The 27,433-nt window shown below is 32.2% G+C and overlaps 2 protein-coding genes across 4 annotated transcripts; both read right to left on the bottom strand.

Moving 5' to 3' along the window:
- Positions 1 to 1,611: 1,611 nt before the first annotated feature.
- Positions 1,612 to 5,406, bottom strand: LOC129895646 (3-hydroxy-3-methylglutaryl-coenzyme A reductase 3). The gene is made up of 4 exons (XM_055971377.1): positions 4,370 to 5,406; positions 3,217 to 3,398; positions 2,679 to 3,025; positions 1,612 to 2,192 (listed from the first exon to the last, which is right to left on the bottom strand). The coding sequence occupies exons 1-4, from the start codon at positions 5,329 to 5,331 to the stop codon at positions 1,950 to 1,952; spliced, it is 1,734 nt and encodes a 577-aa protein (XP_055827352.1). The 5' UTR covers positions 5,332 to 5,406; the 3' UTR covers positions 1,612 to 1,949.
- Positions 5,407 to 12,818: 7,412 nt separating this feature from the next.
- LOC129895078 (mitochondrial phosphate carrier protein 1, mitochondrial-like) lies at positions 12,819 to 24,447 on the bottom strand. 3 transcript variants are annotated; one of them, XM_055970717.1, is made up of 7 exons: positions 24,144 to 24,447; positions 21,614 to 21,963; positions 21,481 to 21,524; positions 20,395 to 20,609; positions 20,109 to 20,233; positions 18,072 to 18,170; positions 12,819 to 12,985 (listed from the first exon to the last, which is right to left on the bottom strand). In XM_055970717.1, the coding sequence occupies exons 1-6, from the start codon at positions 24,315 to 24,317 to the stop codon at positions 18,104 to 18,106; spliced, it is 975 nt and encodes a 324-aa protein (XP_055826692.1). In that variant the 5' UTR covers positions 24,318 to 24,447; the 3' UTR covers positions 12,819 to 12,985; positions 18,072 to 18,103. The 3 variants fall into 3 exon arrangements, with proteins under 3 accessions (XP_055826692.1, XP_055826691.1, XP_055826693.1); XM_055970716.1 differs by lacking the exon at positions 12,819 to 12,985 and adding an exon at positions 17,502 to 18,000; XM_055970718.1 differs by lacking the exons at positions 12,819 to 12,985; positions 24,144 to 24,447 and adding exons at positions 17,502 to 18,000; positions 23,357 to 23,432.
- Positions 24,448 to 27,433: the final 2,986 nt, after the last annotated feature.

Below are 27,433 nucleotides of genomic sequence, written 5' to 3'. Positions count from 1 at the left end.
TCGACTAAATTTTATGATTATTGAAATAAAAAAAATTTAAAGATTCTATTGCTAAGATGATTGGAAAAAAAATTAAAAATCTTATTCCTCAAATTTATTTAACTGCTTGTTTATTAAATCTAACATACAAAGAAGTTGGTGCATCACTAATGGTTGAAAAAAATTATTTAAATTTAGGTATTAAAGATGATGAAGTTTATTCACGGTTAAATATAGTATTAAAACTGAAGCTAGAAAATTATATGACTTGTATAATTCTACTATTTTAAATAAAGTTGTATGCGAAGAAGAATCCCAAACATCTAAGTGTAAATATTCTGAAGATAATATTGATGATATGCGGATTCAAACTTCTTTTGAATTGGTGGAGGAACCGCGACAAGGTATTTTCAAAGCTTCAACGGGTTGTTCGAGATTTGTTTGCTATTCAAACATCTTCAGTAGCTTCGGAGGGAGCTTTTAGTGCAGCCAGATTTCAAATAGGAGAGCACAGGTATTCGTAAGCATCTGACAACTTAGAGATATCCGTATTATTTAGGGATTGGATTAATACGAAGCGTAGAAATTTTGGGCGTCCGGCACTACCTGCCCAATTTGAATATGACGTTGGCAATATTTTGGCAGATTCAAGTGAAGACGAAATTGATACATTGGAGGAACAAGCTATACAACCACTTCCGGAACAAGTAACTAGAGAAATGTTAGAAGAGTTAAGTCGAGACTATTTTGGAGAGTATAAATATTAGATAATTCAAGGCCTAATTAAAACAGAACCCTTCCTAGAAGGTGGCTACGTTGATTAGGTACTCTTCTAATATTTGTAAATTGTAATATAAATTGTACTAATTACTTTTTTATAAATAAAATAATAGGTTATACGCTTTAATTTTTTTTAATTATTGTCTTCAATTTAATTCAAATATTTTTCATGTATTTTAATTTTCAAATATTTCAAACTTTAAAAGTTTGAACTTCTATTTTCAAATTTGAAATTTAAACTTTAAAAGTACGAAATTTGAATTTTAAACTTTTAAAATTTTCAAAATTTAAATTTCAAATTTTAAACTTTAAAAGTTTAAACTTCGAAATTTAAACTTTGAAAATTTTAAATTTTTAAAGTTTAAAATTTGAAATTTAACCTTTTAAAAATGTATTTTGAAAGAAATATTAAATTAATAATGTATTTTAGAATTTTTTTAATCATTAATTAAGTTAATTTAACTAATTAAAAAAAACGTTAAATTCCGAAATACTGATCCGGTCCGTCCCGATATGTACCATACCGGGATGGCCATTATAGGAATTACCGGTTAGTACCGGTCCGGTTCTGGACGGAACCACCATTTTCATGGCCGGTTTCAATAGATACCGGTCCGGTTGTCTCGATTTCGGTATCGCTGCCACGCTTAATACCAACTACCTTCTCCCCACATATCTTTACAACAACAACAACAACCCAGTAAAATCCCACAATGTAGGGTTTGGGGAGGGTAGAGTGTATGCAGACCTTACCAAGGTAAGACGGTTGTTTCCGAGAGACCCTCGGCTCAAAAAAAGCATAAAAAAGGGTCAGATAAGGTTAAGAAATTCAAAGCGATATAGGAAAATAAATAACGAAAGTGTCGCAGATAAAATAGAGTAATCAAAGTACAGTAAGTAATAAATAATAACAGAAATACCAAAAATGAGAGCACAAATAATTGTAATGTGCTATCTCTTCACATATCTTTAAATAAAAAAAATTGTATATTAATAACTTATCTACCACCTTCGCATGGATATACAACACAGCATACAGATCACCTTGTCTCTAATAATATGAAAATATTATTCCTAAATTTGGTAATATATTCCTTTTATTTCAAAGAAAGTTGCTTCTTGGTATTAATATAATCTGTACAATTTCATACATTAAGTTGGGGAAAATTAGCTGTCTTCTTTCTTGCATATTAGGAGGATTCCTTTGTGACATCTTTGCATGATCTATTGTATTTCATGTGGCTCTTAACAAGTTGCCCAGCTGAGATAGCTGACATGAGAGATAGCTCACCGGCAAGAACCGAACCGGCTACTATTGTGGCTAAGAGCCTTGCATTTGACCCTGGAGCCTCTCTGTTGGCACCTTTCACTCCTAATAAGTTCAAGCAAGCTGATTGAGATGCCAGTTGAGTTCCTCCTCCTACTGTACCCACCTGAAAAATCACATTAATAAGTACAACGAAGAAACTCACGCCTCCCCAAAAACACTTTAGTAGTAACAACAACAATGACATATCCAATGTAGGTAAAGTGTACACAAACGTTACCCCAACCTCAGAGGTAAAAGAGGTGGTTTTCGATAAAAGCATATCAAAAATGAAATAACAAAGGTAAAGAAATCATGACAAAATCCTATGGAAAGCATGACAAAGCATTATGAATAAAAGGAACAGTAACTACGACAAAATACTATGATAATACAAAGACAAGAAACTATACGAGAAATACTAAGACTACTAGTGAGTCAACAAGGACTCATATAGACAACCGTAACTTACTTAGGATTTGAGGCATAGTCGTTTTAAAACGCATTAAATGATATCGTTAAAATCCTCACATGTAAAAGCGTGGGGCTGGAAAGATGGTGTACCAAGAATATAAGAATGATCAAGAATAAAGTGTTAACGTTAAATGCATACCTCAATTGAAGGCATGGTGACAGAAATATGGAGGTCCTTGCCATCATTTACAGCCTCCATCATAGTGATGCAGTGAGAGCTCTCAATATTTTGAGCCGGGTCCTGGCCAGTGGCTAAATATACAGCTGAGACAATATTGCTGGCATGGGCGTTGAAGCCACCTAGTGCACCAGCCATGGCGGAGCCAGTAAGGTTTTTAAGCATGTTCAGCTCAACTAGAGCAGCAACCTCAGTTTTCAGAACTTTCTTCACCACCTCTTCCTTAATGATTGCCTCACAAACTACCGACTTTCCTCTTCCCTCAATCCAATTAACTGCTGCTGGTTTCTTGTCCGAACAATAGTTCCCTGTCATAGTTCAGACAATTCCAATTAATAAGTGTCTCCAGATATAATTCGAGATGGAAATCACACTGCTCAAATTAGGTCCCATTTATGAAGTTAATATATTTCATAGCAGTATTCTCGAGCAGGTAGTTGAGTACGTGGTGTATCAAAAAAAGAAAAGTTTTTTTTTAAGAAAAATTTAGGTGGAGTACCAGATATGCCAATGATGTCCATGTCGGGGTACTCATTCTGAAGGTAATCAAGAACATTTTGTACACCTTTGGAAACCATGTTCATTCCCATTGCATCACCAGTGCTACAGCTAAACCTCATGTATAGATTCTTTCCAGCTATTGCACATTGAATATTCTGTAATCTGGCAAATCTGCTTGATCTGTAACGTCCAAAGAAAAGACAAAAGTTATACAGCTAGTAAACATAATATTGGATGACATGCTGATTACTAAAAAAATAAAGATTTATCCAAGGAAATTAATGAAAATAACAGATATTGAGGAAACAGACAAATCTAATAAAATCATAAAGACAGCGATGGAAGTTCTAGAGAGGGAAAAAGACATTGTTAAAAGAAGAAACAGAAATGGATTGATTCACTGAACACATCAACATCAAGGGATTGTCAAAAGGAAAACGCATTAAGAAAAGATGTCTGAAATATGAGTCAACAATAGAAGAAAGAAGGAAAGATCCAGACGTTCTCATCTACCATACTGTTTGAAAAATTTCATGGTGACTTTCATCAACTACAAACAGTGGCGAAGCCAGAAAATTCGTCAAGGGGTGTCAAAATATATAGTAAAAAAATAAATGCTGCTAGCAGGAGTAGAACACACAACCTCGGGCAAGGGTAACTCCGCCCATGACTACAAAGCAAAATACTACTCCCTCGTTTTGATTTGTTTGTCTAGTTTTGACTAACACAGAGTTTAAGAAAAAAAAGATAACTTTTGAATTTCATGAACTAAAGATATGTTGAATGTACCAAAATGCCTTAGAATTAAAGAGTTGCCAAAAGAATAGGGAAAGAAATGTTCTTTTTTAAATGCAGTAAAAAGGAAAACAACACAAACAAACTGAAACGGAGGGAGTATATACATTTTAATTTATACCATTTTCAAGAATTCACATTTATAAATCTATTCAACTCCTGGACTTTGATATGATGATAATTCTAACATAATTACTACTTTTTAACTATAGTTTAATACATTTTCAATAACTAGCGTAGTATATAAATCAAATTTAAGGGATTACTATGATTCTATTAACCTCATAGTGAAAGATGAATGCAGTAAAATGAGTATAAGCATATTAAAAAAACAAAACTTGAAGAAGAACACTCACTTATTGAAAACAACGGATAGCGTCTCAAAATTCATTGGATCCTCGATGAAGAACTTCAACTCTGCAGCTCTCTTGGCACTGCCAAACCTGACTACAGGAGCTCTAGTCATCCCATCTCTGAATAAAACACTCGTAGCACCACCGGAAACATAAATGGCTTTACAACCCCTGTTAGTACTAGCTACTAAACATCCTTCTGTGGTTGACATTGGCACAGAAAACTCTTTCCCATTAAGCAACAATGGTCCAGCTATTCCCACTGGTATTTGAATATACCCAATTGGCATCTCACAACACTGTCCAAGAATTGATTCATAATCAAATCCCTCTAATGGTAACCCTTCTAATGACTTCCCTGTGGTCCTTTGTAACGCCTCTTTACGAATAAAAGCAGCTCTTTTACAGTCACCCAACTTAGATTCCAATGAATACGACGGTATTCTCCCTTCCACCACCGATTTTATCATCACCTCGTCATCCTCTGACGACGATGGTGTGATTGTCTGAACAGTTTTTTCAGCAACCGGTAAAGATTTCATTGGAACATTTCGTCGAACAGGTGGTGGGGTTATAGTGTTGCCCATAAATTGTTCTGAATTTTCATCTTCAACTTCCCAAGAATCATTATTTCCCTTAGAAACGAAAGAATGAACAAACCCAATACCAAAGAACCCCAACAGATAAATAAACGAAGCGATCAAAGAAACCATAGCAACTAATTCCGAAAAGTTAAGCACGTGGAGTGGAATTCCATTACGGGTTTTCTCACGCCATCTGCGTAGAAGAAAATACATAACGGAGAAAAACATGATGAAGAACAAACCATTTGTAAGATAAAATGGTAACGGAATTGCATCTGAAGCTTTAACAGAGGAATCTTGATTGTGGGGTTTGAGGGGTTCGCCGGAAGAAATGTCGTCGGAAGGGTAAAGGGTTTTTACAGGTCGCCGGCGAACGTCCATCGTGAAAATTTTCCGGTCGCCGGAATTTACAGAGGAAAATGGAGGAATGTGAGAAGTATTGTGAGTTATAAACCGATTGTGCGGAAATGGTATTTATAGAAAAACATCGGCTTTAATGGCCACTCCTTATTTAATATTTTTTTACTAAATTTTGTTTTTTTTGTGTGAGCAAAAAAAAAAAGTTTTTTCTACAAACAAAAAAGTATTTATTTTAACAAATAAAAAGTAATTAGATCTATATTTTTATGTAAAAAAAAAAGTTACTTTTATTGCTATCATTACAAACTCTCCATCTTATAATGATAGAGGTAAAATCAATTTATTATCTTTTTTAGATTTTATTTATAAAATTATACTTAAGGTTCGCGTCTTTATATAGCATTGAAAAATCATTTTATTATTTTTGAGATATTTACCTTGTGCAATATATTAATAGAGTTTAATGACATATATGGCATGACTTTTACATCCTTTCCTTATTTTTACATCCTTTCTTAAATAGCATAATTAATATTAATTTTAGCATATGTATAAAATTTTATTAATATAGACCATTCAAAAAAAAAAAATGGGTCAAGTTGGCGGCATCATGACACAACTAATTTTAAACTAATTAATTTAGCACTAAGTAATTTTTGAGTTGATTTTTAGCCTAATTATTTATTAATTCAGCTCATTTTATTTTGTTCAATATCAATGCAAATTCTCCTATTTGACACCCCCTATACGGAAAAATCAAAAGGCTTGGTTTAGTTAAGTTGACTCTTAAATTGGAATGTGAGAGTAGACACAAATATGGATATTGTTATAAATACATCATATTATGATCGCATAATACATAAATATATTTTTTTAATTTGGGCTGATATTTATGCCCTTTAATTTTTGATGTGCATAAATAAACACATAAATTTGTATAGAGTTGAATAGCTAGACACACACATCATACTTGACATTTTATTTATGTGGCAATTTACGTTTTATGTGACATTCCACATGGCGTCCTAATGTGTATGTCTACTTGTTCAATTCTATATAAGTTTAAATACATAGTTTTGCACATTCAAAATTGAAGAACATAAATGTAGTTAAAGCCAAGTTAAAGAATATAATATGTACTATGCCTATTATAAATATCCAATATGCAATCAAGCAAATAACTTGCGAGTAACTTACATAATAACTTCTGTCCTTTTATAAATAAAAAAGTTAATTCAGTTCATTTATACATCAATTGAAATAAAAATAAAATTTACCTCTCTCTCTCGCTTTTTTGACTATATCTTCTATTGTTATTTCATAACAAACTATTGTTATCAAATTTTACTCCTTTGGTCCGTTATTTTTCTTGCATACATAATAATTGAAAAGAATTCGTACCTTAGCTAATCAATCCTCTAATTATTATTTATAGTGATAGTTTTAAAAAATACATAATATAGTGATTATTTGAGATTTTATAGCAAATGCATGTAGATATAATTATTATTCGTATAGATATATGCATTGATACATTTATTAAGCAGATACAATATATGTCACTATTTTTATATACGTGAATATAATATATTTCACTTTTGAAATTAAAATTATCTCTATCATTTATTGTTTCGTAATTCATATATAAAGTCAATAATAAACTATAGTTGGACGGAGAAAGTAATAAACAATAAAACTTGAAGGCTGGCACATGTATTTTTATTATTTAATGGGTTTTATAGGATAAAAGAGGCAGCCAAAACGAAGAAATGGGCACTCAAGCATTGACTCTCTTAAGTTGTGTACACAATTGAAATTATTATTGGGAAATCACTTTCTCCCTCCCTTCCTTACCCCCCCCCCCCCCCACCACAATTTCAAGAATGGACTACTTGCAACTTTCATTTTAATAATAGTAAAAAAGATATATGTCAATGTGGGTTGTGGTGTTGGATAGTTGAGATTTCTTCATTCTTAATTAGACGTCTCAAGTTTAAGCTTTTGAGAATGAAAAAAAAATTATGGGAAGCGTCGCCATCAAAAATGGGCCCTGCAATGTGTGAATCTGAATTTAGTCGGGCTCAATATGCATATATATCGAAACAGGAAAAAAAAATCCCACCAATTAGTGGCTACGCTAACTTTAGAGGCAGATTTAAGACATAAAATTTATAAGTTCTGAATTTAAAATTTGTTATATGTACATATTTAGTATTTTCCTTAACGACTAGTCAATTTGTGTGTAGAGTTTCTAAGACAAGTGCAATTATATATGTAATATCCTCACTTACAAGGCAGTTCCACTATAAAGCCTATCGATCAAAAAGTCATTGAGAATTTAAAATTTGTTATATGTATATATTCAGTATTTTTCTTAACGATTGGTCAATTTGTGTGTAGAGTTTCTAAGTAAGCCAAGTGTAACTATGCATGCAATATCCTAGCTTACAAGGCAGTTCCACTACAAAGCCTATCGATTGAAAGTTCTTAAGAAGAGAAAGCCGACTAAAAGGATATTTCATAACGAATTCTTATTACCAAGTCGAAGAATCATACAGCCACCTAACTTTAAGAATAAAATAGTTTTCTTTATTTTATTTTTTATTATCTATAAATAAATACCAATAATCTTCTATAATAAATAAGATTAGTAACCTATAATTATAATGTCACGACCCGAATCCAGGTGTGATGGCACTCATCTCAACCCACCGAGATAAGTTAGCCTAAAACTCAACGGAAAGTAAATGCGGAAGTAATTGAGATAAAGAAAGGTTTAACTTAGTCAAAAATAAATAAATAATCTCAAAATCTTCCAAGACTGGTTGTCACGTGTACAAGCCACTAATACCTTACCGAAGTACGAAAGAGAATACAGTCACAATGTCTTTGTCTCTAGAATAGGACTAAAACATAATAAAAGAGTAAGAAGTGTCCGCTAGATGGATGTAACAGCTACCTCAACACTCGAGATGATAGCCTCAGACGTGGTAGAGAACACTAAGAGATCAAGAAGGTCCGGGCTCATAACCTACACAAGTGTAGAAGCAAGGGGTGAGTACCAAATAACACGGTACTCAGCAAGTGAATAACTAAAACTAAGCCAAACTTGATAGACACAAGTACTCCTGTCCTCCCAACCGAACCTCCTTAACTACAACCTGCATAAAACCAGTCCAACTCTATACTTGTACAATAACAACAGCAACATAGTCCACGAATACTCATCAATAACCTCATTAATGAATCATCTCCAGTCAAGTTCAGCATATACAGAGCAATAAAGGGGTAAACACAAATTCACAAATGTCAGAAAGGTGCAATGCAATGCAATGAAATGATGCATGTATGTCCTATCGGTACACATCCGCTGAATCACAGTCCAGAACCCATGGGGGACATTTCTGTCCATGTAACCTGCCACGGAACGTGTGGCCCATCCCCTCAACATATATATCATGCCACGGAGCGTGTGGTCCGACCCCTTTATTTCATAATACTTGCCACGGAGCGTGTTGCCCGACCCCTTTGTTTCATATACCTGCCACGGAGCGTGTGGCCCGACCCCTTTTATTTTATATCATTTTCAATCTCAACACAATATGTCAGAACCAATGCAATCAATTCATGTTCATATAATTCACGATAATAATATGACAACAACCATAATTTTTCCTATCTCACATCAACATAGTCACTTCACATGCCCAAAATAAATCCATAATCACAACATATCAATTCCACCAATACATGTCATTAGATCACAATTTTCTACCCCTCATCTCCATTTTTAAGGTCAATCATATAGTCAATAACCCAGTCTAATTTTCATTACTCCCTAGTACACATAACACGGAAATACAAGCATCTACAAGCTTAAACTGAGGTTTAGAAATTCACTTGCCTTAATTAATCAAGCAGTCACTCTGGGACTTGAGCTTTCCCTTTTCGTTGGGCCTCCAAATCAACGTAATCTAGTCAAATGAATAATCACAATAAGATTTTCGAAACTAACAACACCCTTATTACCATATGTCTAGCCTAGACCCAAAAACTCACACAAATCTATAATCACGTTCCTAATCTTGATGCCACTTAATATGTCAACTCCCATATTTTATGAATTTCAAGCCTAGGGTTAGGTTCTAATTTGCCCAATATAATAAATTTAATGGAATTCATAAAATATAATATACTTAATATTTAATTATCTATCTCAATATATCAAAATTCGGAAACTAACTCATTCTATGTCATTGAAGTCAAATCTGAAATTTTCTTTCCGATTATGTTCACTCATGATAAAATAAACTCACATGTCAAATTTCAGCTAAAACGGATCGTTATTCGACCCCCAAATCAAGATTTTATATGAAGAACCCTAGGGTCATATTTTCTTATTTCAACATTGTTTCTCCACCAATATACCCTAAAAATATATTCATAATCACATGAAAATTTAATGGAAAGGATGAGAATAATTACCTTGACGTTTTGGAATGAAAATCCCTATTTTTCTCTTCTCCTTTATTTTTCTTTTCCCCTTTCTTTTCTTTCTTCCTCCATATTTTTTTTCTTGTTTCTGCGGGTTTTTTTTTTCTTGTTTGCCGCCGCACATCTGATGGCTTAATGCCATCAGATTGTGTGTATATATATATAATTTATTATTATTATTATTATTATTATTATTATTATTTATTCCCTTCTTTTTCTTTTCTAAATTAATTATGTACTAAAATGACAAATCCTACTAACCTAATTTATTAAATATAAGAAAAGTGGTATAGGATATTAAATAAATTAACACTTTATCCCATCAATTAAATTAATTATTTAAAATCACCCATCAATTAATTAAATGAAGTTATCGAATAGTCTAAAATTTACAATTTAAATGTACGGAATGAGTCTTTTATGAAGGGAAGAAGACTCGTTCTCAAAATGACCTAACGGGTCATTACATATAAGATGTTAATGTTATTAAACCACCCCTAATTTTCAAGACAGCTTGTTCCACATTCCAATATACTATTATACATTTGAAGTTTACGCAATTTAGTTAAAATATTGGTTTCCTTAACTTAACGGAATGAATATGTTAGTTAAGATTTCCACTAATCCTTTTTCTAACTTATTGTAAATTTCAAAGTCTGCTTTTATGAATAATATTTCAATAATCTACATCTACATGCTCAAAAATAAGTCAAATCACAATTTGATATGATTAATAATTTCTAATACTATTCGGGCATCGCGTAAATTCTAATACTAGTAATATTAATGATGAACTGATTAAGATGAAAATGATGATGATGAAGAAAAAATTAAAACTATAATTACTTTAGTAGTCATTTTTTTCTTTCCAAACATATACTCTATAAGTCCTCTTAAATTTAGTGACTATTATTTTGATTGACGACTATTTATATCAATTTCTCAGAAAAAATATTTGTCTCACTCTACTCATTACTAAACAAGCCACACATACTTGTTACATGGCCAATAACAACTGTCCGATCAATTTTTCTATATATTAAGTAAATTTTTAGACACAAATATCAAATTTGGTTAAAATCATTAGGTCTATATATATCGCCCGCCAATCTCTACCATTAATTAAAAAGCTCGAATTTAAAGTTAAAAAAAGATAAATCTTTAATAGAGAGAATTTTCTAATTCTACAAATCAAAATAAATTAGATAAATAGATATCGAATATCGTACGGTTAGAAAGTTGATTGAGTATGCTTAAAGTCATTAATTAATATTTAATACTCATATGAGTGTCAAAGGAGACTATTTATTTCCATGAGGAATGCATGCAAATTGCAATGCATGCATATGGCGGCTATCCTCTTATTATATAAAATAATAAATTTTATATAGTATATATTGTTGGTGTAAAAGAAATTATATTATCATATAGAGGTGAAATTTGTATATAAAAATATGTTTTAGATTTTTCTCAATTATTATATAGGGGGTAAGGAATTAAAGGAAAGTGGAGAAGGGGATTACAAAGTAGGAAATTGAGCCTTTATCAAGTTGAAATATCAGGTAGCGACTAAAGATTTTTTATTTAAAAATATATCTTTTTGAGTTACTGAGTTCTAAATTAATATTTTATACATATTCATTGAATTTTTTAAGACAAATACAAAATTTTGATAAAAAATATTGAGTTCGATCAAAGTTGTAAGTTATGCATTAGCTACGCCTCTACCATCATATCATATTTACTTATTGTAGAAGGTAATTTGTCCTATTAAGGGTATTTTGGTTATTTTATCTAAAGAATAACTTATTAATTTTTTACCTAAAAACATCAACGGTTTATTATCAATTATATATATATATATATATAATTTTTCAGTATACAAATATGGTCTCAATGATTGGAATAAGGTATTTCTAATAATAATAATACAGAAGGTATAAAAAAAATTGTAACATTTTTCTTATTTGGATGGTTAATGTATTTTGGAAAATATTTTATTCGGGAAAATAAGTTTTTTAAAAATGAAAAATGTGACGTTTCTAACAAAAAATAGAAAAAATAAGTTTTATAAGTGGCATTTCAAATTCATTGTCTCCTTACCTTCCTCACCCCCAAATCCATTGACGAACACCCACCCCACTCCCCATCCAATAGAATTTTGTTGAACAATCTCTCAAATACACATAATATTGTTGTTGATGATCATAACCTATTTTTCTTTTCTTTGTTGGTTCCTTTCAATGAAAGATTACATATAAATGCTCGAGGTAAATAAAAGAAATTGCCTACTTACCAAGCACTAGACAATAAGTAATAAATATATTTCGTTTTCAAGAATTCTTTTTTATGAAAAACTTTTTCCTTCTTACCAAACACACCCTAAGCTTCAAAACAATTTTAACAACCTAGTTTTTATAGTGATGATAAGGATTGAGCAAATATTTATGGACACATATTTTTCTCCAATAAGTAGTCTTAACTCAATAAATATCTATTTGATTATTGTCATTTCATGCTAATCAACCATTTTTTTGTTGATTAACATGTGAAATTAATGTCATAATGTGATTTGAAATAATAAAGCCGAATGTAATTAATTGATATGTTAAGAGTAATATCAAATATGTGGTTGATATTATGTGGTTGATTTTCACTATTATTATTACTTCATATTTCAGGATAATATAATTCTAAATATAGTCTAATCAAGTGTCATGTGATCTTTATAAAGAAGCCAAAAATACACTGTTTAGTTAATTAAATGTGAGATGTGTTTAGATAAATAATATAAGAATCATCAAAATTAGAATTTACTTGTTACGATCCGAATGTGGGTGTGATGACACTCATTTCAATCCACCGAGACAAGTCAGCCTAATACACAACGGAAAGTAAATGCGGAAGAAAATGAAATGAATCGAACTTTAACTTAATCAAAAACATGTAAAATAAACTCAACCACCCAAGATTGGTTGTCACGTGTACAAGCCACTAATACATTATCGAAATACGAAAAAAAATACAGTCATAATGTCTCTGTCTCTAGAATAGGACTAAAACATAATAAAAGAGTAAGAGAAGTCCGCTAGATGGATGTAACAACTACCTCAACACTCGAAATGATAGCCTCAGATGTGGTATGAAACACTATGAGATCAAGCAGATCTAGATTCACAACCTACACAAGTGTAGAAGCGAGGGGTAAGTACCAAACAACACAGTATTCAGCAAGTGGACAACTAAACTAAGCAAAGCTCAATAGATTACAAGTACTCATGTCATCCCAACCGAATCTCCTTAACTACAACCTGCACAAAATCAGCCCAACTCTACTCTTTGTATAATAATAATAATACAATCCACGAATATCAAAAGCTCACTCAAATCTATAATCTGATTTCCAATCTTGATGCCAATTAACATGTCAATTCTCATATTTTTTTTAAATTCAAGCCTAGGTTTAGGTTCCAATTTATTCAATATCATAAATTTAACGGAATTCATATAACACAATACTCCTAATTAAGGGTGTACATGGACCGTGTTAGTTCGGATTTTTTACAAACCAAATCATTTGTGTCGGATTATTAAATCTATAAACCAAACCAAACCAATAAAAGTCGGGTTTTTCGATATCAATTTTTCTCGGGTTTTTCGGGTTTTTCGGATTTTTTGGTTTTTTTTTGAGTTTTTCAGGTTTTTTTGAGTTTCTCAGATTTTTCATAGTATCTAATAAAAAACACAGAGCAGTGCTTCTTAAAAAGAGTTCTAGTACAAAATATCAACATATAAGATGGAGACAGAACACTGTTTGGAGTTTTAACTTTATAATATAACTTTATAAGATGGTTTTTTTTGTATATTATTTAGATGGGCTTCTCAAGTCCAAATCTAAATGTAAGAAAGAAAACAAAAATTATGAAAAAATTTTAAAAAATATTTATAAATTATATTTTAATAAATATTTTTATGTATAATATAATTTTAAAATAGTATATCTATAATCGGATCGGTTTGGGTTTGGTTTGATTTTTTTTAGTTAAAACCAAACCAACCCTATAATGGTCGGGTTTTTTTTTCCAAACACCAAACCAAGTCAAACCAAACGACTAATCGGGTTTTTTTTCCGATTTGGTTCGGTTTGTCGGTTTGGTGCGGTTTATCAGTTTGCTCTGTACAGCCCTACACCTAATATTTAATTACATAAACCAATATATCAAAACTTGAATCATAATTTGATAACTATAAGAAAATTGTGAAACCAAAAATTAGAGCCATAATCACTAAACTTTAACTACGAAATATTATATAAAAATCTAACCAAAATCCTCAATTCATTAACATGATTTACTTAACCCATCATGTGGCCATCATTACATAATGATTGGTCAAAGTCCAAATACACTTCTTATAATTGAAGTTGTAGAATTAAGGTGGCAACATCGAAAATCTCTCTTTTCACTTTGACAACTAATTATCATAATAATAAAATAATAATAATAATAATAATAATATAACTTTAATGCATATACACAATGAATTATTTAAGGCATACTTAGTACTTATCTAGTTGCAGATCGACCGCTGCTTCGGGTTGTGCCAAAGTTGAGATGTTCTTCTCAAGAGGTTATAATATTTTTTTTGTTTTAAAAATATAATCTAAAATTATATAGGGTATTAATTTAAATTATATTATATATGGGCTTGGCCATTAACCACCAACTAAATTAATTATTTTAAATTATTCATTAATTAAAAAAATCGTAGTTAAATGAATAGTTCAAAATTTTCATTTAAAATTTACGAAATGAATCTTTTATGAAAGATAAAAGACTAGTTCTCAAAATGACCTAACGGGTCATTACATTATTAGTAACTAAGGGAGCAAAAACACAATTGTCACTACTTAAAAAAGTGAGTATAAGCACCTTATTTGTTTGCAGTTAATGGAGGTTGTGCATTTTGATTTTTAGATCTGAATCCTAATCATTCAGATTTAGCCTATTAATTTCATTTGTTTCTTTTTAAAAATAGTCTCTTAATGAATATGAAAAGATCTTAACAAATAGATCTATAAAAGAGCTTAACAATATCAAGACTTATTTAATAGCTTTAAAATAATCACTCGTCGCTTCTCTTTGCGCTGCTTCGCTCTCTCTCGCTACAAACTTCTTCCTCTCTTTTCTCAACCAAACACCAATTGTTTCCTCTTGAACTGGTAAGTTTTCATAACTTTTACAAGTATTTTTTTTATATTAATAATTTTTTGGGGGTGTATTGATGTTTGTCGAGAACTCTTGGTGTACTAATATTTTTGGGTGTATTGACCCAAAAATATTATTGCAAAAAGAGTTCTTGACAAACATCAATAAACCCAAAAAAAAATGTTAATATAAAAAAATACTTGTAAAAATTATGAAAATTATCAGTTCAAGTGGAAACAATTGGCATAATTGGTTGAGAAAAGAAAGGAAGAAAGTTTGTAGCGAGAGGGAGCAAAGTCGCGCAAAGAGAAAAAGAAGCGACGAGTGATTATTTTTAAGCGTATTAAAAAAGTCTAAATATTGTTAAGACTCTCATACAAATCTGATTCGTTCAGATCTGTTTCAGATACATTAATAGGCTATTTTTAAAAAAGAAACAAATGGACTTAATGGGTTCAATCTGGATGATTAAGATTGAGATCTAAAAACTAAACACAGTTAATGAAATGAACCTGAATGATTATGATTCATATCTCCATTAAGTGAAAATAAATAATCTTAATCAGTCAGCGTTCAAATATAAACACCACATCTTAATATTCAGATGAGTATTCAAATCTAGACATCTAGATCTTAATATTCATATGATAATTCAGATTCAAACATCTTAATCTTTATGAAAATAAATGAGGACTAAGCTTCAGAACAATTTAATGACATAGTTTATATGATGATGATAAGGATTAAACAAAAAAAATTGGAGTTTTCGCCTTATACGACTCCTCTAGTGATGTATATATATTTGTTTCTTATTGCCATTTCAAGCAAACCAAACTATTTTGTAGGTGAAAACATGTGAATATCATTATTGTCATCATGTGATTTAAAATAACTAGCCAAATCTTAATTGATATGATTTTTCTCATCAAAAAGCAATATGTGGTTTATATTATCTTCATTCCAATTAGATATTCTCATAATCACATTTGAAGTCATTTTAAATGTGCTATATAGTAAGAAGACAAATCAAAATTGATATGTTTTTTTTTTTTTCAAAACAACCTAAATATGTCATTTTAATGGAGCACTACATATGTCATGCTCATGACTAATATTTAGCTTATATTGATAGTCAAGCATACAATATATATGATAATTAAAATACTATTAAAAAAATGAAAACAAACTTTCAAAATCGATCTTTGGAGGTTGATTTTTTATTTTTATTTTTTAAAAAGAATACCGATCATCGAAGGTTGGATTCTTTTTAAATTTTTTACCGTGATAAGATACATTTCTACTACTAGTTTAAGACTTTGATTATTTTTTTTTAATTATACTCTTCAAATTTATTTATTTTTTAAAGAAATTGACCTTGCGATTTTTGGCTCTAAAAAATCCGGCATTAGATAGTTAAAAATATCTTGAATAATATAAAGTGGAATTGCACGTACAAGATAGATACACTTGAATAAGAAAATATTTTTTAAAAAAAATAAAAAAGAACAAATAATGCGACAAAATGAGGATCAAATGTATTTTGCAAGATATTTATAATGCAGACCAAAATTAGCACTTATCAATATTAGAGGGGCTAAAGGAACTTTATCTCTTATTAAAATTGTAGTAAAAAAAAACGAATTTTTAAAAGATAGTTTCAATAGTGTCATCTAGTTGATGTTATTGTAGTAGTAAAAGAGTCGTAGGTTCAAGTTTCCCTCCCGAAAGGAAAATAGACTTCTTTGCATGCTCGGCCAATGAAAAGTCGATCCGACACATGAACATCGCTGCATTTTCTTGATCATCTCGTGTATTTTTGGGCCATATGCATGACATGTGTATATGGGAAAATTTTGGGTGCACTAAGTTTTTACTATGCATAAAATTTCAAGAAGGACCGGACCACAAAGGTGACCATACATTTTTGCAACAGACTATTCTTTTCACAGTTCAAACTCATGACATTTTAATCAATCACATGGCAATAATTTTACCAGTTCGTGCAAGATGCAACTTCTTTCGACTACTTTAGGGTCAAGGGAGAAATAATGCGTTCACATTAATTGATTTATCAATTTGGCTTTGGCACTTCACCTATGGCATAATCTTTCTAGTTGTTTCCCCAAGAAATAGTCGTTATAACGAAGACCACCAAAATTTGAAACTCTATGACAAGAATCATTTTTCAATAATAGAGGCTGAAAAGTGGTTATTTGCGAATTTTACACATAAAAAGTAGAGTTGAAACTCCTTGGAAGAACTTGTGTCAGTGGATCGAGTGGGAACGATCGAGTGTAAGCAGACCTTAACCCTACCTTAGAGGTAGAGAGGTGCTTTCATATAGACTCTTGGTTCAAAAAAAAACAATGCAAAACAACCTCGAAAAAAAAGTAACAAAAGTACAAAAAACAACAAATAGTAACAGAATGAAAACAACAAGAAAAGAATACGAAAAATCTAGAGACAAGAAACAACAAATACTAACAAAAATAAAAGGGCAAGAAGCTACAGGAGCAAAATGCATTTATGCAAGATCTTCACAAAATGGTTTCTAATATGAAAGCAATAAGTAAATAATAAGGTGCTCATTTGAGGAACTTTGAAATCATATAAATCAGATGAGTTCATCATGCATATCAAAATTTTGGCTCCGCCACGAGAAACTGGAAAATCAAAATTTGTCAGACACCGCAAACTGGCATATACTCAAAAACAGTAAGCAACATTTTGTTGGTATCAAAGCAGATCATCAAAAACCCGACGATCAGAACTATGGTTCTAGCTGGTGGAATCTCTTAAACCCATTATTGAGTAACTATCCGGGCCACAGATACAACTTACTGCAACGTTGTATAAGTTAGTGAACGACAGAGAGAGCCTCTCTTCTCATGAAAAACAAAATTCACCTTCTTCAGGTAGCTTAACAGAAGTATCTGTTCCACTCTACAAACTAATCAGCAAATAGAGGTAATTGCTGATAAAAAATGGCCTGTACATCGATTTATTTATTGGTAAATGATGAAGCATTTCCGAAAAACAGTAAGAGGGTCGTTAGTTCACCTTATTTGCTAGTAGTCGTGTGCTCATTATATTCATGTTGAATGACTTTGAGCCTTTTCATCTTCCTCTATAATTTTGATTACATGTCCACTGGTTGGCCTACAAAATATACATGTAAAACATCACGACAACTAGACAAGCATTTGAGAGACAATATGAAAGGCAAAGAAAATACGATTGTGTTCTACTGATTCAAGGACAATCATAGCAACGTAGATAATGGCCAACACATTATTTCTCAAAGATTTTGACATATTCTTACCTGCTACAAAGAAGCAGAGAATGACAGTGACAGGAAAATTCAGAAGAAGAAGCAAAATAAGTATCCTAGTGGATTTTCTTACTATGAGAGACGACCTAGATAATGTATTCCCTCTATCCTAACGTGAATGTCTGCTTTGACTTTGCGAAAGAATCAGAGCATCCAACACAAAATATTAAGGCGACGGGTGGAATAAGCTCAAAACATTTATAAACCGCTCCAAAGCTCTCACACAACCCACGTAGGACAACCATGTAACTCAATACCTTCCTGCAATGTCACTCAATTTTGGCCTCACGCGGGAGCTTCCATATGATTTTCAAGTGTAAGAATGAGCTTACCAAAAGTTGACACTGATATATGTGAAAGAATCTGATAATACAACCTAATACCTTAAAGTAATGGATGGAGTTGCCCATCCACCATAACCCTTCACCCAAAACTCGCCAAGCTTCCGGTTATCCTGACGCGAAATAAAAACATGGAGTCTCCCATCACTGAAACTTTCAGGCCAGAATTCTCTATATATCTGCACCACAGAAGAATTCCTCCATGGAATAATGATTCTTCCAAAAAAATCGTGAATAACTACTCAAAGGCTCAACATACACCGTTGAATGTTCAAACTATAACAGTAATGAATTTGAAGGAGGGTAGTGGTGTTATTTACAGTTGACCCTTGTCAAAGTGATATAAAGTACTGACCTTAACTCTCTTTTCTTATGATTGTGGTGTCCAGACCAACTTGCATGCACCTTGACTAATTCAATAGGTACCTCTGTACTGACTACAATCAGACTTCCCTATAACAGTCATCCTCTATAACAATTCACTATCACAGCCAAGTTTTCTTTGGAATCAATTGTTCGTGTTATGTTATGTTATATTATATGTTCTCTATAACAATATTTTAGTATGAAAACCATACAATATCTGGACAAACGACGCCGTATAGATAGGTTCGACTGTATCTCCCACCGGCATAGGTACCGAGTAACTCTGCCCACCAAGGCTTAACCATAAGGGAAGAAATCACCTAGTGTTTTTTGCCGGATTTGAACTTGAGAACTCATGGTGTCCCCCCACCTCACCGCAAGGCCACACTACTTCTACGCCTCAATCACAAAGCATTGGGGCTAAAACCATTACTTGGACAATGTATTTGGTTACTGCTCTTGTGTACTTAATTAATTAATTTAGATAGAGAAACTACTTTAAAAAATCAGACTTGAACAACGATTTGGCTATTGCCCTTTTTTAGAATATCTAGGCAGCCAGTGCTACCTCCCTGAAAGCAGCCAGACCCCCTATTGCCGTGTTGAGGGCCCACTAGGTATCCAGCATACAAAATCACATGCTGAAGGTATCCTTATCATGAAAATCTAGTTCTATAATCTTTTGTTCACTTTTTCTGCTTCTTTTTGCTTCTATTTCACTTGCACGAACACTAAGTTATTTGGATAAAGTTCAACGTCGACGTCAATTATTCGTGCTTGAGTGTGCACATATGCCTAGTGAGAGCAATCATCATCACTTATCGAGTTAACCAATCCAATTCATGAGAAGCAACATAAGCAGTTCACATTAATAATAGCTATCTGCAACTAATAACTCTCATGGCCTTCAATTGAACATATGCATGTCCAAATAACAAGAAATCACATGCCAATATTCATGCAAAACACACAATATTAGGAAAGTGAAAGTTGAAAAGGGAAAACTGAATCATCTCATCTCATGTACCAATTAGCTATGAGTATGGAAACAGCACTTACAATCCACTTAATATTTTAATGGAGTCGTAGAACAACCACTGCAAAGTCACAACTGGTCCAACAAGCATTATCCTAATAGGAAGACTTCTCGTAAAGAGATTAAGAAAACCAATTCTCTTCACAGCCTGAAAAGGTAAAAAGGGTAAAATTAGAAATGAAGCAAGCATAAGAATCGTTGCAGTAGACATCTCTTGTTCTTTTTCTTTTTGTTGTTACTTCCTGTTTTTCATTTGTGTTCATATTATTTATTTATTTTAAGGAGTGGGAAAACGTTAAGAGATTTTACCAGCTTTAGGGTACTAGCCTTCTTGTTGTTAAGAGAAGCAACAATGTTGTCAGCAGGGTTAGAGATAATACTACCAACAGATCCAGCAGCATATCCAGCTAAACAAGTTACACTGAGCTGCTGAGTTCTTGAACACTCTTCCCTCCTTTTCTGGATTAATTTTTTATAAAGAAAATTCACTGTATGCTCAAAGGTCGAGAACATAACTATTGAGACTGCAACGGGAAAAACAATAACCAACATTAATTTTATCGATACCATTCTACTGAAAACCCCTAAAGCATTTACAATGTAGCAGTATATCTAATCTATGTTGCTCAGATTCTTCGAAATTTTCAATGGGTGTGTGTCGGATTCTCCTAATATAGTGTATTTTTGAAGAATCCGACACAGGTGCGACAATATTTTTGGAGAGCCCGAGTAACATAGCAGCTAATAATTATCAATTTCTTCTATGAATACACCACTAAACTAGACCAAGATTAGAAATAACAGATGGTAGAGTAATATTTGATGTATAGCACAAATGATTTAAGTATTAGTGTTGCAACGCATTTCAACTAGATTTCAACTAAAAGCCAATCATGCTGCCTTAAGACATAACAAAAACATTGTAAGTGGCCACAGAATTCTGATAACAACAACAATCACAATATACCCAGCGTATCCCACAAAGTGGTATTTGGGGAGGGTAGAGTTTATGCAGACGTTAACCCTACCTCAGAAGTAGAAAGGTTATCTCCGATAGACCCTTGGCTCAAAGAATACAATTTAAAGCAGTCCCGAACAAGAAGTAACGGAAGTACAAGAAACAACAGATAATAACAAAAACTACATCAAAGCGATACGATAATCGAGGTACAAAGAACAACAGATTGTAACAGAAATTGAAGGACAAGAAACTAAAGGGGCAATACTACAATTACTAATATGAAGAATTCTGAATTATAAATATAATTATTTCTCCACAATTGTTTCATTGGTATCACATTTTGCATCATGGGGGTATATATAATATATACAAAATTTCATAAGATATATACAAATTTACATAAACTGAATAGAGTGTCAAAGACTGAGAGATACATGGTATATTACGACCCAATAGCGGAATAAGTCCCCTGTAAAACCTGAAATCAGAAAAAGGAGTTGTAGAGAAAGTCAATACGAAGAAATGTTACACCAAATGAGAAAAGGAGTCCCACGGTTGGATTCATACCCATGGAGGCCTTCTGATGCATATATTCTTGGGAAACCATCGGAAAGGCCTTTTGCAAAATGAGGCTGAGCTTGCACACGAACTTTAATGGCCTCGAATGGACAGAGAGCCACATTAGCAATTACTTCAGCTGATGCACTGCTGGCGAAAAATATCAAACTCTTGTTCTGATCCACCAGTACGTTTGAGTATACTTTTTTAAAGTATTCATATAGACCAAATCTACAAGCACCCTGAACACCATAACCGAAAAACTTCCCACCCCATCCTCGCCAAAAGGCTGAGGGACCTTGTTCTCTCAACAAAGTCGTAAAGCAGGTGGAAATGCTACTGTACTTGATAGGGTGCACCTACAAGTTAAAATAATAATTCATAATAAAGTTCATAATGAAACTATACCAACCAAAAGGAGATTGACGGAATCAATCAATCAACTTTGCATCAAAATGACAACAACAACAACATACCCAATGTAGTCCCACAAAGTGGGGCTTGGGGAGGGTAGAGTGTGCGCAGACCTTACCCCTACCTTGAAGGTAGAGAGGTTGTTTTCGATAGACCCTCAACTCAAGGGAAAATCCAAAGCAGTACAGAAAAAGAAATAACGCCAGTTTTTTAAAATCTTTACTCAGTAGCATTAGCCAACTCTTCATCTTAGTATTGTGCGTATAAGAAATCAGAAATGAAGCACCACATTTCCTTTTGACCCAATTCTAGCAAAAGCACAACAAGATTTGTTTTCCTCTGCCTTAAGAAGTAATACATCCAAATCCCGGGAAAAGGAAACATTATACAAAGATGCAAATTTAGCGACAAATGACCAGGAAAGACGCCAAAAAGTATTTAAAACTATGAAGCATAATCTTAATGAATGAAATTGACAGGAAAACATTAGCCCCAAAATGATTGCAATGTTAACTAATGTTAAAGAAGTAATCAACTCCGCGCCTACACGAGTTTGCTCACATTACTTATTAGTTCCCAAGTCAGTAAACTTAGTTTATATATGATAAATCCCCACCATACTGAGTGTGCATTGGTTAATCCAAATAAGGGAAAATGAAACATTGAAAATCACCATAAGTGGGACCAAGCATGTCGCCACCAGTACCAGAACCCCATATTTCTTCTATAGAGAATCTCCTAATTGTTCTAGGGAAACTAAAAAGAGATTCTTCAACCAGAAATAATTCAGTTCAGATATAAAATACCTATCTAGAAATTTTCGCAACTCAATCATAGGTGAGGAATCACCAAAGATTTGACCTTTTCGAACTCTATCTCGAACCCACTAAATTGGGATTAAGAGGTATTAGTTGTTATTAGAAAAATGATGAAGAATGTACCTACATATTGACTTTGAGTACATCAATAGTGGTGATAACAAGCTGATTAGTTCCACAACTAAGCATCCCTCCAATTGCACAAACCTCATAATACCCAGGCGTGAATTCTTCACATACTTTTCCCTCAATTAAGCTACTGCTACTCGTGTTTAAAAAATCACTCTTTTTTGGGTTGTAGAAAAACCCCACTTCAGTTTTTCCTCTAGAGAATATCCTAAAGCAACTAAAAGGTGATTCTTTAACCAAAAAGAATTTGGTTTTGATATAGAATACCTATCCAAAAGTTTTTCCAACTCATTCATAGATGACGGAATCATCAAAGATTTGACCCTTTTCAAATTCTACCGGTTATTGGGATCAAGGAGTATTAGTTGTTAGGAAAAAGATGATAATGTACCTGCATATTAACTTTGAGTACATCAAGAGGGGTGATAGCAAGATGAGTAGTTCCAGCACTAAGCATTCCTCCGATTGCACAATCCCCATAATACTCAGGTGTGAATTCTTCACATTCCCCCCTCCCCCCCCCCCCCCCAATTAAACTATTGCTGCTCATGTTTAAAGAATCACTCTTTTTTGGGTTTTGCAAAAACACCCACTTCATTACTCTTCTAGAGAATCTCCTAATAGTCCCAAAGCAACTAAAAGGTGATTCTTTAACCAAAAAGAAATCGATTCAGATACAGAATACCTATCTAGAAGTTTTCGCAACTCAATCATAGATGACAGAATCATCAAAGATTTGACCTTTTCGAACTCAATCTGTTATTGGGATCAATGGGTATTAGTTGTTAGAAAAACGATGATAAATGTACCTGCATATTACCTTTGAGAACATCAAGAGGGGTGATAGCAAGATGAGTAGTTCCAACACTAAGCATCCCTCCAATTGCAAATACACAGGTCTCCCCCAATTAAGCTAATGCTACTTATGTTTAAAGAATCACTCTTTTTTGGGTTCTAGAAAAAACCCCACTTCAGTTTTTCCTCTAGAGAATATCCTAATAGTTCCAAAGCAACTAAAAGGTGATTCTTTAACCAAAAAGAATTCGGTTCAGATACAGAATACCTATCAAAAAGTTTTCGCAACTCAATCATAAATGACAGAATCATTAAAAGATTTGACCTTTTCGAACTCTTATCTCTAACTAACTAGATTTAGAAAAAAAAGATGATAAATGTACCTGCATATTAACTTTGAGTACATCAAGAGGGGTAATAGCAAGATGAGTAGTTCCAGCACTAATCATCCCTCCAATTGCACAAACACCATAATATCCAGGTGTGAATTCCTCACATACTTTTCCTCCAATTAATTTACTCATGTTTAAAGAATCAATCTTTTTTGGTTTCTCCATAAACAAAGAAGAAACCCCACTGCGTTTTTCTTCTTCTTCAACCCATATGTGCAGCCAAAGTTTCGATTTTTTTTCTACTGTATTAATGGATCTTCCAAAGAATTTGGAAAGGGTTTTGGACAGGGTTTTGGAAAAGAGCAAAACGGTGTCGTAATATACAGTTTCCTTATTTAGATTGTTACATTGCTTTGGGAAAAATTTCACGTGGACGGAAATAATTTATGTGACATTATTTGACTTGCTACAAAATTTTTTATAAAAAGAGACTTTGATACTTGTGGTCTAAACATTTTGATATTGGTGTGATTGTATATTATTTCCTTCAAGGTAAAAGATATATTATAAAGCTAAGTTATTTTTAATTATAAAAGGTGATATTCTTTTTAAGACAAACTAAAGGAAAAAAGTATTATAGGGTAGGGTTGTCTATCAGTTGATTCGATTTGGTTTTGAAGTTTATCGGTTTGACTTCTCTGTTTTTAATTTGTAGACATGCTGAACCGTTATAGAACCATTAAGATGTTGTCTTATCGGTTATTGATCGTTATCGGTTCGATTATTGATTTAACCGTTAAAATTTGATACAAAAAATAATTAAAAATTACTTAGAAACAAGGTGAGAAACCAAATGGACCATGCATATGAGTTGACAGATTGCATCTTACTCAAAAGCAAATAATGACATGTTGTAGAATAACCGAAAGTTTGAGACAGTCAAAAATAAAAGTATAAAATTGAATCCTAAGTCAAGGACTTTATATACCAAATGTTATAAATATAATTTATTAATTTACTATCGGGTTATCGATTAACCCGTTAAGAAAAAATCTCAAACAGTTAAGAATCGATAACCCCATAATAAAATAATCAAAAATATTATCGAAATCGCTAAATCAATAATCTATTACCAATAAATCAATAAGCTTTTTTTGATTCGGATTATTTATTTCAATTCGATTTTGAATAGCACTAATATTGAAGACAAAAGAGGTATTTTTTTAATATCTTAAAATCACACATGGATGTGTTAATTTTAGGGGTATATTTGAGTCAATATGCTAGCGGTGAGGATATTTTTGATATCAAAATCAAACACAAGATAATTACTCTATTTTTAATAATTGAGAGGTAATGTTGATCCTTTTTCTTAAATATATTATAGTTGAATTTTGCTTTTTATTGGTTTTCTATAATTGGTGATTCAAATTAAGAAGGTCGTGAGTTATAAATAATCTTTCATTCTTGATCAAAGATCTTATATTCGAGCTTAAATATGGGATTTTATTAGGAAATGTTTTATCCTCCACCATTCAATATGAGATTTTTTAGCGTGATTTTAAATTTGATTATATCGAAATATAAATATTAAGTGTGAAATAAATAATAATAATAATAATAATAATAATGATAATAATAATAATAATCAAATTGAGGTATCTTCTCAATGATTTTCCTTGTCTGTCCAATTTACTCTTTCAAATAGAAAATCAGGGGATATTGTACAAAATCTCTAGTAATTTTGTGATTATGGAATGCCGTCCTTTTTAGTATTTCATTTGTTCTAAACTTCTAATTTATGTAGTGTTATTTTATTGTGTACAAAGTTTAAAAAAGAAAAATTATAATTTAAAATAAATTATAGATATTTATGTGTCTCTGATGCAAACAAGGCCTTGACTTCGAATTTAGATAATGGGTGGAACCCTTCTCCAGTGCAATTTTTTTATTATGTTAAGGCAAGAAAAAACATTACATAATTAGAATAAATAAACTTTATCAGTGTATATGGTAATTAGAACAAAAAATAATTTAGGTATGCATCCAATAAATGGTGCTAAATTTAGAGATTTCAATGGTAAAATTATCCATAGTTAATTTGGATGTATTTTTATTTTTTTTAATGAACTCTTATGTAGTTGTTGTCAATTAATTACATCAATTATTAGATGGTTCAATTTGATGAGACAAGTTATCAAATAAACTAATTACTTACAGAACAGCAATGACAATATGGAGTAACAAAAATTGCTTGTGTTGTCACTATGAAAGGACTTGGACACTTGGTGCACTAATTCGTCGAAATATCTCGCGGGAATCTCAATTGGAATACCTCATTCCATCGGTACCGGTTATGAGTCATATTCAGCGAAGAGTTTCTGATCGTTCGTGCAGGATTTAGGAAATAGTATCATCTCTCGTAGAAAGAATGTTTTGATATCAGCATCATATCTAATTTCAATATGACTCAAACCTTGACTTATAGGTCAAGTGGAGATAACGTATATTATCTTTCACTAAAATAAAAAAATAAAAAAAACTGCAATCAATTGTCACATATTTTTCTTGCCAAAACGGGATCACAAAAATGCTTCTTCTATATAATAAATTTTCAACTTATATTTACATTCATTCAAAGGTGACCTATGGATTCGGACCTTAGAATCAACTATTAATATTTATTTAAGAATAAGTTGCCTACATCACATTTATTGAAATGCGACTTTGTCACGATCCAAAATAAGTCATGAGTGGCACCAACACTTAACCTTCTAGATGGGAGAACCAATTATACAAACCTCAACTTACACTAACGATTCAACTTATAAAACACGACAATAATGTGGAAGCTAAAACCTTATTAAAGTAAGAAATAACAAAAGTCACTAAAGTCTATTACGTAACGTTCTCCAAAATCTGCTATGACTAAGAGAATCCAATACGAGCTAGGAGGATAGCTCACTCTAAAATCTGATATACCGGAGACAGGGTAGAGCTGAGGTCGAATCGAAGTCGATGGAACACTCGCTGCATTCCACAAAATAAAACAAAGAAAAGTACAAATAAGGATCAGTACAGGACAACATGTACTGAGTAGGTATCATCGGCCGACTCGAAATAAAAATTAATATGCATAAAGTAATAGTGGGAAATCAACCATAGCACTTAACAGGTGGTAACCAACAAGATCAAGATCAGGTGACAACACAATGCACAATTACATAATCAGTCAACAATATTAAGAGTATACATGAGGGCTCAGGCCTCCACACCACGGTCTTTTGGGAAACGAGTTATTTGAGATTGGGTAGTATTAATTCATTTTAATATGTTATTCT

Source organism: Solanum dulcamara, chromosome 7 (genome assembly GCF_947179165.1).
Source record: "Solanum dulcamara chromosome 7, daSolDulc1.2, whole genome shotgun sequence".
NCBI classification, from domain to species: Eukaryota; Viridiplantae; Streptophyta; class Magnoliopsida; order Solanales; family Solanaceae; genus Solanum; species Solanum dulcamara.
The sequence above is the reverse complement of the archived record's forward strand: the minus strand, read 5'-3'. Positions and strand labels throughout refer to the sequence as shown.

Coding starts and splice junctions, on each gene's coding strand:
- LOC129895646 (XM_055971377.1), bottom strand. CDS start 5,331: ATGGACGTTCGCCGGCGACCTGTAAAAACCCTTTACCCTTCCGACGAC. Junction 3,026..3,216: donor GGACATCATTGGCATATCTG/GTACTCCACCTA, acceptor GAACTATGACAG/GGAACTATTGTTCGGACAAG. Junction 2,193..2,678: donor TCACCATGCCTTCAATTGAG/GTATGCATTTAA, acceptor GTGATTTTTCAG/GTGGGTACAGTAGGAGGAGG.
- LOC129895078 (XM_055970717.1), bottom strand. CDS start 24,317: ATGGAGAAACCAAAAAAGATTGATTCTTTAAACATGAGTAAATTAATT. Junction 21,525..21,613: donor GCATCAGAAGGCCTCCATGG/GTATGAATCCAA, acceptor TTCTGATTTCAG/GTTTTACAGGGGACTTATTC. Junction 20,234..20,394: donor AGGCTAGTACCCTAAAGCTG/GTAAAATCTCTT, acceptor TTACCTTTTCAG/GCTGTGAAGAGAATTGGTTT.